General features: G+C 36.9%; 2 protein-coding genes across 3 annotated transcripts; both read left to right on the forward strand.

Moving 5' to 3' along the window:
- Positions 1–248: 248 nt before the first annotated feature.
- Positions 249–4,067, forward strand: LOC136206808 (transcription factor AS1-like). 2 transcript variants are annotated; one of them, XR_010676447.1, is made up of 3 exons: positions 249–743; positions 2,086–3,279; positions 3,990–4,067. XR_010676447.1 is itself a non-coding variant. In XM_065997983.1 (2 exons), the coding sequence occupies exon 2, from the start codon at positions 2,130–2,132 to the stop codon at positions 3,210–3,212; it is 1,083 nt and encodes a 360-aa protein (XP_065854055.1). In that variant the 5' UTR covers positions 249–743; positions 2,086–2,129; the 3' UTR covers positions 3,213–3,449. The 2 variants fall into 2 exon arrangements, 1 of the variants encoding a protein (XP_065854055.1); XM_065997983.1 differs by lacking the exon at positions 3,990–4,067 and having other exon boundaries at positions 2,086–3,449.
- Positions 4,068–4,710: 643 nt separating this feature from the next.
- Positions 4,711–7,601, forward strand: LOC136206898 (transcription factor AS1-like). Its single transcript, XM_065998104.1, has 2 exons — positions 4,711–5,066; positions 6,349–7,601. Exon 2 carries the CDS (start codon positions 6,393–6,395, stop codon positions 7,476–7,478), a length of 1,086 nt encoding a protein of 361 aa, XP_065854176.1. The 5' UTR covers positions 4,711–5,066; positions 6,349–6,392; the 3' UTR covers positions 7,479–7,601.
- The last annotated feature ends 5,170 nt before the right edge of the window (positions 7,602–12,771 follow it).

Here is a 12,771-nt window from a genome sequence, read left to right on the forward strand (position 1 = left end):
AGTTTCATTCAAAATTAAACGGGGACCACATTGTTCCATGTTAGATGACACGTGTGCATCACAATCACGCTTTCCAATAATGTGAAAATCGGCGTAACCATTGATTGATTCGCTAGTAAATAGTTTACTCTCAGGTGCCGTTTTACCCCATTATTATTACTTGTGTTTTTGATGGCTGTGATTGTGCTGTTATGGTGACTAAGTCACAGGCATGTCTTTTTAAATAACGGAAGCCATTAGCAATAGAAAGAGGAGGGAAAGTAAGAAAGAAAGAAAAAAAAGGAGTGGGATCTCACACTTCCAAACAGAAACCAGTGAAATGGCGGAAGTGGGCGCATATTAAGCGCTGAAATCGAGCATAATAACCTTTCTCTTTGCAGCATTATTCCGGTTGAAGTGGTGGCGCCGGAGCTGGAAGTCGTCAGCATCAACGATTCAATAGTATTATCTCTTCCTCTTTCTCTCTCTATCTTTCCCTGTCCCTCCGATTCGCGTGCCCTCTTCTTTCGCTTTCTGTCAGATCCTTTTTCTCTCTTTATTTCTTCTCCATAGTTACTTCTGTTTATCTTCACCTCTCCAGTCCACTCAATCGTTGCTCTCTTTTCATTTTTGGTTTCCTCTTTTCTGTTTCTCTCTCTGGTTTTTGGGGGCTTTCTTCACTTCTTTTTCTTAATTATTACTCCAAGTCTCTGGCTGGGGATGCGTTGAAGAAGAATCTCGGTTTAAGAACTTCATGAAAACATGTGAGCAATCCTTTTCTTCACTTAATGCTTTTTTTTTGTTATAAATTAGTATTTATGATATCGAAGTAGAATGTTTCATTGCCGAGAGCAATGAAATATAGAAGGCATCAGCAACAAGGGATGTATTTGAGTTCATAATTTTTATTTGTTTCTTTCTACTTGTTTATTATACTTTTGGGAATCTGGTGATGTTTAGTTGTTGCACTTGTAGCTTTTATATTATAAAATCGGTTATTTCACTACTCCATCCGTCATGGAAATTCTGTTCCAGAGATAGTTGCAGTTTTCAAATATTTTTTTTTTGGGGTAATTGGCCGTTTGTGTTGGCTCTGATCTCAATTTCAATAAAAATTTTTTTGGCGCACATTCTTTCAACAAATTGTATTGATTATTCAATTAACTTAGTGATATTGTAATAGATCTGTCAATGGAGGGTATCTTGACTTGACCTCACAATTTATTTTTATATTTTGGCCATATTTTTATATTCCTCATGTAACTGATTGTGATAAATTGAATTCAATCACAATTTCATAAATAAAAGAGTATACCTTTATGCTACTCTACGAGGCCATTCTGGTAAGGTAGAGAAGTTTCATACTAGGTGGTGCTGCCTGAATTTGTTAGCTCTGTGACTGTGATATTGGTACTTCTTGGGCCCTTTTTTTAAATTTTTTTTTAAGAATGGCCTATACGGTATTTTATTTCCGTGGGTTGCTCTTATTGACGACTATGGTTTCCGTCTGTCGGCATTTTTGATGCATACGTTGCACCAGGAAACAGGAAATCCTGTTTATTTGTTCCAATAATGGCTGTTATTTTGTTTTTCTTGTACATCATTTTAAGTGAATTATTTTTGTTAGAACAACCCATTGCGTATTTGTGGGAGTATGGGTAATCAATGCAAAGTTGTACTAGTAGTTGCAGTATTGACTGAGATATATTATTAATACTGTGATGTCATTTTCTTCCACGGTCTCATTCTGTAGTTTAATGTTAGGTCTTTTTCAACATTGTCCGATTATATATTATTTTCTGATTATGCTGGAATCCTAGACACTTAATCTGTTGTTATAGCAATTGTTTTCTGGTGTTTGATTTATGGTGTGACAAGGTAAATCTGTCAGTTATTTTTTGTACCTCAGAGAGAGCGAGAGAGAAGTGGAATGCTGGTTTCTACCTGATTAATGTTTTAGATACATCTAACTAAAAATCTCATTGGATGAACTTGTCACCATGTTTATGCCAATTTGATACATGTTTGGATATATACAATTGAGTAATTGTTCTATATGCTGCGTACAGCTGTGTTTAATTTTCATTTCATTTTCTTGGTTTGCAGATGCATTATGAAGAGTTTAAGGCAATGGGCAGTGGCGTTTATACATGGAAATGAAGGAGAGGCAGCGTTGGAGAGCTGAAGAGGACTCTTTATTACGTGCGTATGTTAAACAATATGGTCCAAGGGAGTGGAACCTTGTATCACAGCGCATGAACACACCCCTTAATAGAGATGCCAAATCTTGCTTAGAAAGGTGGAAGAACTACCTCAAGCCTGGTATAAAAAAAGGATCTCTGACTGAAGAAGAGCAGCGTCTCGTTATTCGACTCCAGGCCAAACACGGTAACAAATGGAAGAAAATTGCGGCTGAAGTTCCTGGACGAACTGCTAAGAGACTTGGTAAGTGGTGGGAAGTATTCAAAGAGAAGCAACAGAGAGAATACAAGGAAAACAACAAGACAGTAGAACCAATTGACGAGGGTAAATACGACCGGATTCTAGAGACTTTTGCGGAAAAGCTAGTGAAAGAGCGTCCTGCTCCAGCGTTTGTCATGGCCACTTCAAATGGAGGCTTTCTTCATACTGATCTGCCTGCACCTGCACCTGCACCAACACCAACAATGCTTCCCCCATGGCTTTCTACTTCCAACAGCATGTCTACAGTCAGGCCACCATCTCCTTCTGTAACGCTGAGCCTTTCACCATCTACAGTTGCTGCCCCTCCTTCAATCCCTTGGCTGCAGCCTGAGAGAGGACCAGAAAATACTCCTCTTGGTCTTGGCAACATGCCACCCCCTGCAGGAGCTTGCAGTGAAAACTTGGTGGTATCTGAGTTAGTAGAGTGTTGCAGAGAGTTGGAAGAGGGACATCGTGCCTGGGCGGCACATAAGAAGGAAGCTGCATGGAGGCTACGGAGGGTGGAGTTGCAGTTGGAGTCAGAGAAGTCGTGTAGGAGGAGGGAGAAAATGGAAGAGATAGAATCGAAGATGAAAGCTCTTAGGGAAGAACAGAAGAGTTGTCTTGATAGGATTGAGACGGAATACAGGGAACAATTGAACGAGTTAAGGAGAGATGCAGAAGCGAAGGAACAAAAATTGGCGGAGCAATGGGCAGCAAGGCATTCACGCCTTTCAAAGTTTCTTGAACAGATGATGTGCCGGCCTAGACACGGGGAACCTAATGGTTGATGCTATAAATCTACGTTGTTTTAGTTGTTTAATTGTCTGCTTAAGGCTTGGAGTGGACTGGATGATCGTAAGTTTAACATTCTATGACTTGCACTCATTTTTCAGAATATATCATTTAATTTAATGCATTGTTGCCTAAAGAGTAGTATGTAGGCAAATGCAGCATCAGAAACATTACCAAAGCCATTTAAGCAAAGTTATGAAATATGAAATTTCCACTGATAGCTTACAAGGAAACTTAGAGAATTTATCAAAAGCTAAATAAATACTTGAATGAATGGTGTCTCCACTAAAAAAAGCAAGCATGTTCTTCCATGTAACTGATTCCACTTCCACTTGCACTTCTGTATTTTTAGTTCAGAAAAATTTGGTCATTTTCATCAAAGGTGTAATAGATTGAGTTCAAACACAAACATAAAATATCTTATTAGGATTATTAATTATGACCTTTGTACTTGGATATAATGTTGATCCATCTTGTGTTGAAGTGACGATGATTCTTCCACTGTAGCTCTCGTTTTTAGGTGTAATAGATTGAGTTCATCAAACACTCCATGTGGCGGATCGTCTACAGTTCCAGCAATTCCAGAATTTTACTTTAGTCCATTTTATCTTGGGTTTAGTTTGTAGTTCATGGTTTCGCTAAATTTAAATTTCAGCAGGCATTATTAAGCATTTAAATGCTCAACAAGTACTATTTGATCTTGTCTGGTATCGTAGATTAAATTCAAAAGACGGGTCCTAATGTTTTACGGCTAATGTTTTTCTGTTTTGCAGGTTTAATAGATTTGTTTAGGGTTACTTCAAATGTATATGTTTTTGATATTAAATTGGGATGTAATTGATAATCACGGATTTACCATTTTCTGTGGTTAATGTATATAAATTGAAAATGGTTTAGAAATATTTGATATTTTATCAAGCATTCAATTGTGCAAATTTATTAATCAAACCCTTGTAGTGTTTAATTATGAACTTGTCTTTGAAGAGGTAACATAATGTGAGTCCGTATATCATCTATTTTTATGTTCCCAGACATTAATTACGTGTGACGACTTTGACATATCGAATTAGCCTAAAAACTTGATAAAAAGGATAGTAATGCATACACTAGAAGGGATCCGCCCAATGACATCTTAAGACAACGTTAAGTGACAATGTCTATTACACTAAATGGATCTTTCAATAAGGATTCGAGTGCTCATAGTGGCGACTCTGCTAGGGATAAGTAAATGAATTATACCCTCATTTTACATGTATTTATTCTCCATAGGCTTATAGAGTCTTGGTTATGCATGTGCGTAAAACACTCGTATGCTGTACCCCAGTAAATCTTAGGAACTTCTAAATAAAAAGAGGCGTAGATAAGTAATATTGTGGTTTGGGAACCATTTGTATCCCCAAACCAATAGGTGCGAAAATCATATAAGTAGGCATGGTAATTATCCCTTAGAATGACTTAAATTAGTACTTAGTAAGTCACCAATTGTAATAGCAACTTCTCTACTGGTTGTAAGTAAATTTCCCAAAAGTCACGAAGAAAATTGTATCCACTAGACTCTTATCTATTTCTCTCTCTATCTCTCCCTTTCCCTCCGATTCGCGTGCCCTCTTTTTTCGCTTTCTGTCAGATCCTTTTTCTCTCTTTATTGTTCTCCATAGTTACTTCTTTTTATCTTCATCCTCTCCAGTCTACTCAATACGTTACTCCCTTTTCATTTTTGGTTTCCTCTTTTCTCTTTCTCTTTCTCTCTCTGGTTTTTTGGGGGCTTTCTTCACTTCTTTTTCTTAATTATTACTCTGGCTGGTGATGCGTCGAACTAGAATCTCGGTTTAAGAACTTGATGAAAACATGTGAGTAATCCTTTTCTCCACTTAATGCTTTTCTTTCTTGTGATAAATTAGTATATAGTATATAATTTGATTTTCTCTGATATCGAAGTAGAATGTTTCATTGCCGAGAGCAAGGACTGTATTTGAATTCATAATCCTTACTTGTTTATTATACTTTTGAGAATCTGGTGATGTTTAGTTGTTGCACTTGTAGCTTTTATATTATAAAATCGGTTATTTCACTACTCCACCCGTCATGGAATTTCTGTTTCAGAGATAGTTGCAATTTTCAAATATATATGTATATATATTTTTGGGTAATTGACCGTTTGTGTTGGCTCTGATCTCAATTTCAATAATTTTTTTTTTTTTTTGGCGCACATTCTTTCAACAAATTATATTGATTATTCAATTAACTTAGTGATATTGTGATAGATCTGTCTGTCAATGATGATTCTCTTGACTTGACCTCAATGGAGATTAGTATTCTACTTTTTAGAGATTTTTACTTTATAGTACTCTCTGGTGATTTGGTCAAAATCATTCTGGTGCAATTAGATACCCTTCAAGTATGTGTATGCTACTCTACGGGGCCATTCTGGTAAGGTAGAGAAATTTCATACTAGGTGGTGCTGCTGCCTGAATTTGTTAGCTCTGTGACTGTGATTTTGGTATTTCTTTTAAGAATGGCCCATAGGGTATTTTATTTCTGCGGGTTGCTGTTATTGACGACTATGGTTTCCGTCTGTCGGCTTTTTTTGATGCATACGTTGCACCTAGGAACAGGAAATCCTGTTTATTTGCTCCAATAATGGCTGTTATTTTGTTTTTCTTGTACATCATTTTAAGTGAATTATTTTTTGTTAGAACAACCCGTTGCGTATTTGTGGGACTATGGGTAATCAATGCAAAGTTGTACTAGTAGTTGCAGTATTGACTGAGATATATTATTAATACTGTGATGTCATTTTCTTCCACGGTCTCATTCTGTGTTTTAATGTTAGGTCTACTTCAACATTGTCCGTCTATATTAATCTGTTGTTAGCAATTGTTTTCTGGTGTTTGATTTATGGTGTGACAAGGTAAATCTATCAGATATTTTTTGTACCACAGAAAGAAGTGGAACGCTGGTTTCTACCTGATTAATGTTTGGATAAATCTAACCAAAAATCTTCTTCATTGGATGAACTTGTCACCATGTTTATGCCAATTTGATATATGTTTGGATATATACAATTGAGTAATTGTTCTATATGCTGCGTACAGCTGTGTTTAATTTTCATTTCATTTTCTTGGTTTTCAGATGCATTATGAAGAGTTTAAGGCAATGGGCAGTGGCGTTTATACATGGAAATGAAGGAGAGGCAGCGTTGGAGAGCTGAAGAGGACTCTTTATTACGTGCGTATGTTAAACAATATGGTCCAAGGGAGTGGAACCTTGTATCACAGCGCATGAACACACCCCTTAATAGAGATGCCAAATCTTGTTTAGAAAGGTGGAAGAACTACCTCAAGCCTGGTATAAAAAAAGGATCCCTTACTGAAGAAGAGCAGCGTCTTGTTATTCGACTCCAGGCCAAACACGGTAACAAATGGAAGAAAATTGCGGCTGAAGTTCCTGGACGAACTGCTAAGAGACTTGGTAAGTGGTGGGAAGTATTCAAAGAGAAGCAACAGAGAGAATACAAGGAAAACAACAAGACAGTAGAACCAATTGACGAGGGTAAATACGACCGGATTCTAGAGACTTTTGCGGAAAAGCTAGTGAAAGAGCGTCCTGCTCCAGCGTTTGTCATGGCCACTTCAAATGGAGGCTTTCTTCATACTGATCTGCCTGCACCTGCACCTGCACCAACACCAACAATGCTTCCCCCATGGCTTTCTACTTCCAACAGCATGTCTACAGTCAGGCCAGCATCTTCTCCTTCTGTAACGCTAAGCCTTTCACCATCTACAGTTGCTGCCCCTCCTTCAATCCCTTGGCTGCAGTCTGAGAGAGGACCAGAAAATACTCCTCTTGGTCTTGGCAACATGCCACCCCCTGCAGGAGCTTGCAGTGAAAACTTGGTGGTATCTGAGTTAGTAGAGTGTTGCAGAGAGTTGGAAGAGGGACATCGTGCCTGGGCTGCACATAAGAAGGAAGCTGCATGGAGGCTACGGAGGGTGGAGTTGCAGTTGGAGTCTGAGAAGTCGTGTAGGAGGAGGGAGAAAATGGAAGAGATAGAATCGAAGATGAAAGCTCTTAGGGAAGAACAGAAGAGTTGTCTTGATAGGATTGAAACGGAATACAGGGAACAATTGAACGAATTGAGGAGAGATGCAGAAGCCAAGGAACAGAAATTGGCGGAGCAATGGGCAGCAAGGCATTTGCGCCTTTCAAAGTTTCTTGAACAGATGATGTGCAGGCCTAGACATGGGGAACCTAATGGTTGATGGTATAAATCTATGTTGTTTTAGTTATTTAATTGTCTTCTTAAGGCTTGGACTGGACTGGGTGAATATAAGTTGAACATTCTATGATTTGCGCTCATTTAATTTAGTACATTGTTGCCTACAGAGTATTTTATAGGCAAATGCACCAAGCCGTTAAGCAAAGGTCTGAAATATGAAATTTCCAGACAGCTTTCAAGGAAACTTAGAGAATTCATCAAACATAAACATAAACATAAAATACCTCATTATTAGGATTAGAATTGGAATTCATAGTTGAGTTGAAGATGCGAGTCCAATATTCTCTATGTTGTTCAGGATTAACAATCTCACAAATCCATTGATTTTGATCAGCTTCCTTGAGATAATATGTTATTGAGGTTGGAGGATTTTCATAGTCAAACCTCAGTTTCTAAGTATTTCCGAACTAATCGGAACTGTTTGAATGTATTTGGCTCATAAAAAAACTGCACTTCCAATAATTTTTGTCAAACTTTGCGTCATTTATACTTTATTCATAAAATTTTACCAATATAATTCCTATATTTCATTTTATATTAAAGTGAATAGAACCAGGTATTATTTCATCTGAATTCTTATTAAAAGCAAAGGAAAACGACTACAAGATTAAATAGCCACAAGCAGGATACCTACCGCTAATAAGACAAAAACGGTTATAGCAAAGGAGAGGTGTCGAAGGAATGACGGGGATGATTGCTTGGTGAGAAAGCTGGATTGTGAGCTGATTAGGTTTGAGGCAGGTGTATGAGGAGATGGTGTGGTCCTTCTTCTAGAAGGAATTTTGAGGAGGTGGCCGTTGTAAGGAGAAAGAGGATAAGGGGGAAAAAATTAGGGATTTTGACTGCAAGGTTTGACTTTCCAATTTTGTTCTTGCATCATTATAATTTGTATAATTCTTCACCCTCCCTCAAACTTGGCATGATAGGGATCAATTAAGCCGAGTTTGGTAACAAGAAACTTCAAATGAGGAGAGTGCTGAGCCTTGGTGAACAAATCAGCTAGTTGTAAGGCTGAAGAAATGGGCATGAGTCGTATCAATCCTGATTGAACCCATTCACGGATCACATGACAATCAATGTCAATATGTTTGGTGCGTTCGTGAAAAAGGGATGCTGAGCAATGTGAAGGGCCGAGACATTATCGCAGAAGAGCAGGTAAGCACATTCAATTGTGACAGTGTGGTCTCGAAGCAAATTCGTGAGCCAATGGAGTTCACACGATGTAGATGCCATGACACGGTACTCGGCCTCAAAGAAGGACCTTGAGACTGTACTTTGTTTCTTTGATCGCCATGAGATGACGACTGTCCCCAAAAAAACCACGTAACTAGTGATGAATTTGCGAGTTTCAGGGCATGTGGCCCAGTCTGAATCCGAGAAAGCTTGAAGACGAAGTTGATTTTGAGCTGAGAAGAAGAGTCCTTGCCCAATTGTTCCTTTGAGGTAACGCAATACATGCTGTGCCCTCTGTTGATCATCTGAAGTGGGTTTGTTGAGGTGTTGGGATAGTTGATTCACAATATAAGAGAGCTCAGGTCTGGTGTGTGTTAGGTACAACAATTTGCCTATCAATTGTCTGTAGGCGGTGATGTCTGATAAAGGGTAGGCCTGGGTACTGTGTTTGAAGTTGGGTAAGACAGGTGATGATGCAGGTTTGCTTTGAAGGAAATGAGTGTCCTGCAAAAGCTCAAAAGTGTATTTTCGCTGGGACATGTGTATGCCTCTTGTGCTTCGAGTGAACTTAAATCCGAGGAAGTAATGCAGGTGGCCAAGATCCTTAATACTAAATTTTTGATCCAATCGCCTTTTGGCTATGTCAATTTGTTGGTTGTTGTTCCCTGCTAGTACCAAATCATCTACATAGATAAGGATCACAGTGATAGAGCTCCCCTGCTGCTTTATAAAAAGGGATGGATCTGCTGGCGATTGTGTATATCCCATGGCCTTGATTTCATAAGTGAGCTTAGCATTCCATTGTCTTCCTGCCTGACGAAGTCCATACAATGATTTCCTCAACCTGCAGAATTGATTTGGTGAGGTCCCTACAATCCTGGTGGCGGTAACATGTAAACTTCTTCCTCCAATTCACCGTGTAAGTATGCGTTGTTGATATCTAATTGTTGTATATCCCATGCCTTCGCTGTGGCAATTGCAAGTAAAGTCCTAATTGTAGTGAATTTTGCTACAGGAGCAAAAGTAGAGGTGAAATCCACCCCCTCTTGCTGCGTGAATCCTTTGGCCACCAGCCTCGCTTTGAAGTGAGCTACACTCCCATATGTTTTCTACTTGAGTTTAAACACCCATTTGCATCCTATGTGCCTTTTTCTTGCAGGTAAACTTGTCAATTCCCATCTGTTTGAGAATATCGTTCCTTTAGATCTTCCCAAACCAGGTTTGCTTTGTCTATCCACATGATACTCCTGGCTATTGAAGGGGATAGAGCATGGTGGATCCATGACATGACCATGTTGTTGCAACGCTCCTACTGGTTGTACATGGTATCATCTGTGCCAGGTGCGGTAATGCTTCCATCAACAAAGCCGAACTTGTTCTTGGACATCAGGGCGACTTTCACGCATCTAGACCATTGGTGATAGTTTGAGCTTGTTAGGGCTTGCGACACCAGAGACAAGGCCGGAGTTTCGTTTTAAGGGAGGTGGTAAGGACTACCAACAATTATCATAGGGGGGATGAGCCATTAACGATGATTTGAAGGTTATTAGCGAAGCTTAGAAGCTTTGCTCCGATACCATATTAAAATGAATAGAACCATGTATTATTTCATCTGAATTCTTATTAAAAGAAAAGGAAAACGATTACAAGATTAAATAGCCACAAGCTGGATACCTACAGCTAATAAGACAAAAACGGTTATAGCGAAGGAGAGGTGTCGAAGGAATGACGACGATGATTGCTTGGTGAGAAAGCTGGATTGTGAGCTGATTAAGTGTGAGGCAGGTGTATGAGGAGATGCTGTGGTCCTTCTTCTAGAAGGAATTTTGAGGAGGTGGCCGTTGTAAGGAGAAAGAGGATAAGGGGGGAAAATTAGGGATTTTGACTGTAAGGTTTGGCTTTCCAATTTTGTCCCTACATCATTATAATTTGTATAATTCTTCATTTTATTTGGAATTTGAAATTTTAATCATTAGGTATCATTTATTTGCATATATAATCCAATTACAGAAACAGGCAAAATACATTGTGAAGTAGTTAGTAATTTAATTTTGGTGGATTGAGTCTCTTATTCTTTATTTCAAGGGTAAATAATTTATTAGTCCCCTTCTTTTTACCCAACACACTGTTTAGCCCCCCTTATTTTGAAAAACACATTATAAGATCTCTAACTTTTGTCAATATTAATCATTTGGTTCTTCTGTCTATTTTTTTTAGTTTTTTTTACCGTTATATTTGACACAAACAAACAGACAGAAAATAACAGAGTAACGTGGTCATTTTGTATCTACTATGGCTGTCCTGAAAGCTAAGATATGTTCGATTAAAAATCTAAAAAAACTAGATAGAAGGACCACATGGTTAATATTGATAAAAGATAAAGACCTTAAAATCTGTTTTTTCAAAATAGAGGGACTAAACAGTGTATTAGGTAAAAATATGAGGACTAATAAATTATTTACCTTATTTCAACCCATTCATTTCACGATCTTTTACTTTGACTCACATTAAGCCCTTAATAACAGAAAAAGCCAGCTTAGAATATAAAACTTGGTTAATAGAATCATCAATTTTATCAGCATTCAAAATTTGTATTTTCAACAGTTCGGAAGTAATTTTTTTATATATAGGAACTTTAATAACATTATTTGTATTATTTCTTAACAGAAAATCATTAAATTATTAATTCATTAAATTGCAACTGAGAAAAATTTACTATGTTAATGTATATATATATACCGGATGTGAATTATCTCAATTTGGATTTTAATTCGAGAGATCATGTTTAATACATCTCAATCATCAATTACAAAATCAATATCAACTTCTGATATTTAGAGGGTGTTTGTTTCAGCTTTTCGGAGGAGCGTTTAACGTTTCACTCCAAACCGCAGGAAATATAGCGTTTGGTTAGGTTTATATAACCGCAGTGTTTAGCATTTTCTCTGGAAACTGCAGCGTTTTGGAGCGTTTCACGAAAAGCTTCTATTTGGAGCTTTTCATAAACAGCTGTTTGTAGTTGGTTGTTATTGACAGAATTATCCTTTTTATTTTCATAAAATATGTTTATTCTTTAATATTATTTATATTTCTACAACATAATTACCGAAAAAATAAGGTTTTTTTGCGTTCAATAAATTTTTTATTTTTTATATAGATTATTTTTATGAATTTGTGTAACACATTTTTTATTTCATAATAGGATAAGGTGCAAAAATACCCCCAACATTTATAGTTAGGAGCAATTTTACCCTTAGCATCTAAAATGATGTAATTGTACCCCTAATTTTGACAGCCAAAAGCAATTTTACCCATAACATTGATAAATTGGGTCAATTTGAGAAATAATTTATTAAACTGTCTTCTTGGTCATGAATATTGTCATCTACACTTCACATGTGCACGATTTTAGCATCGTTAGTAACAGATCACAGGCATATGATTAGATGTGAATTTTTTTTTAAGAAAATAAAAAAAATATAGTCTTTTTACGAGTTGGACAAAAAAAATTCCAATATTTCACCGAATTTATAAATATTAATTTTCAATTTTATTATTAAATCACAAAAAAATATGAAATCTCTTTTTTTAGAACCACTGGTATGTGCAATTGGTGTATAATAAGAAATAAAATATCTATGTTTTCTAATAATATCTGAAATCGACCAAACTTGCCAATGTTACGGGTAAAATTGCTCTTAGCTGCCAGCATTATGGGTAAAATTGCACCATTTTAGACATTAAGGGTACAATTATTCCTAGTTGTAAACGTTATGGGCATTTTTCACATTTTTCCTTTTATAATTTCATCGTTGATTAATTTAAAACATGTTTATTTTAGTCATTTTAAATCCGAATAGCAACAGATCAATATAATTTTACCAAACACTAGTAATTAAACAGCTAATAACAAACAACTAACAACAACAGCTAACAGCTTACTGCAACTGCAAACAGCTAACAGCAACCGCAACTGTTATTAGCTAACAGCTGAACCAAACAGACCCTTAGTTTTCCAATAAATGAATAATAAAATTTTAGAATTTAGCACTTAAATCTCAATAATTAATTTTATGATTTTTTGTTTGAAAGAATTAATTTTA

Source organism: Euphorbia lathyris, chromosome 9, assembly GCF_963576675.1.
Source record: "Euphorbia lathyris chromosome 9, ddEupLath1.1, whole genome shotgun sequence".
Classification (NCBI taxonomy): Eukaryota; Viridiplantae; Streptophyta; class Magnoliopsida; order Malpighiales; family Euphorbiaceae; genus Euphorbia; species Euphorbia lathyris.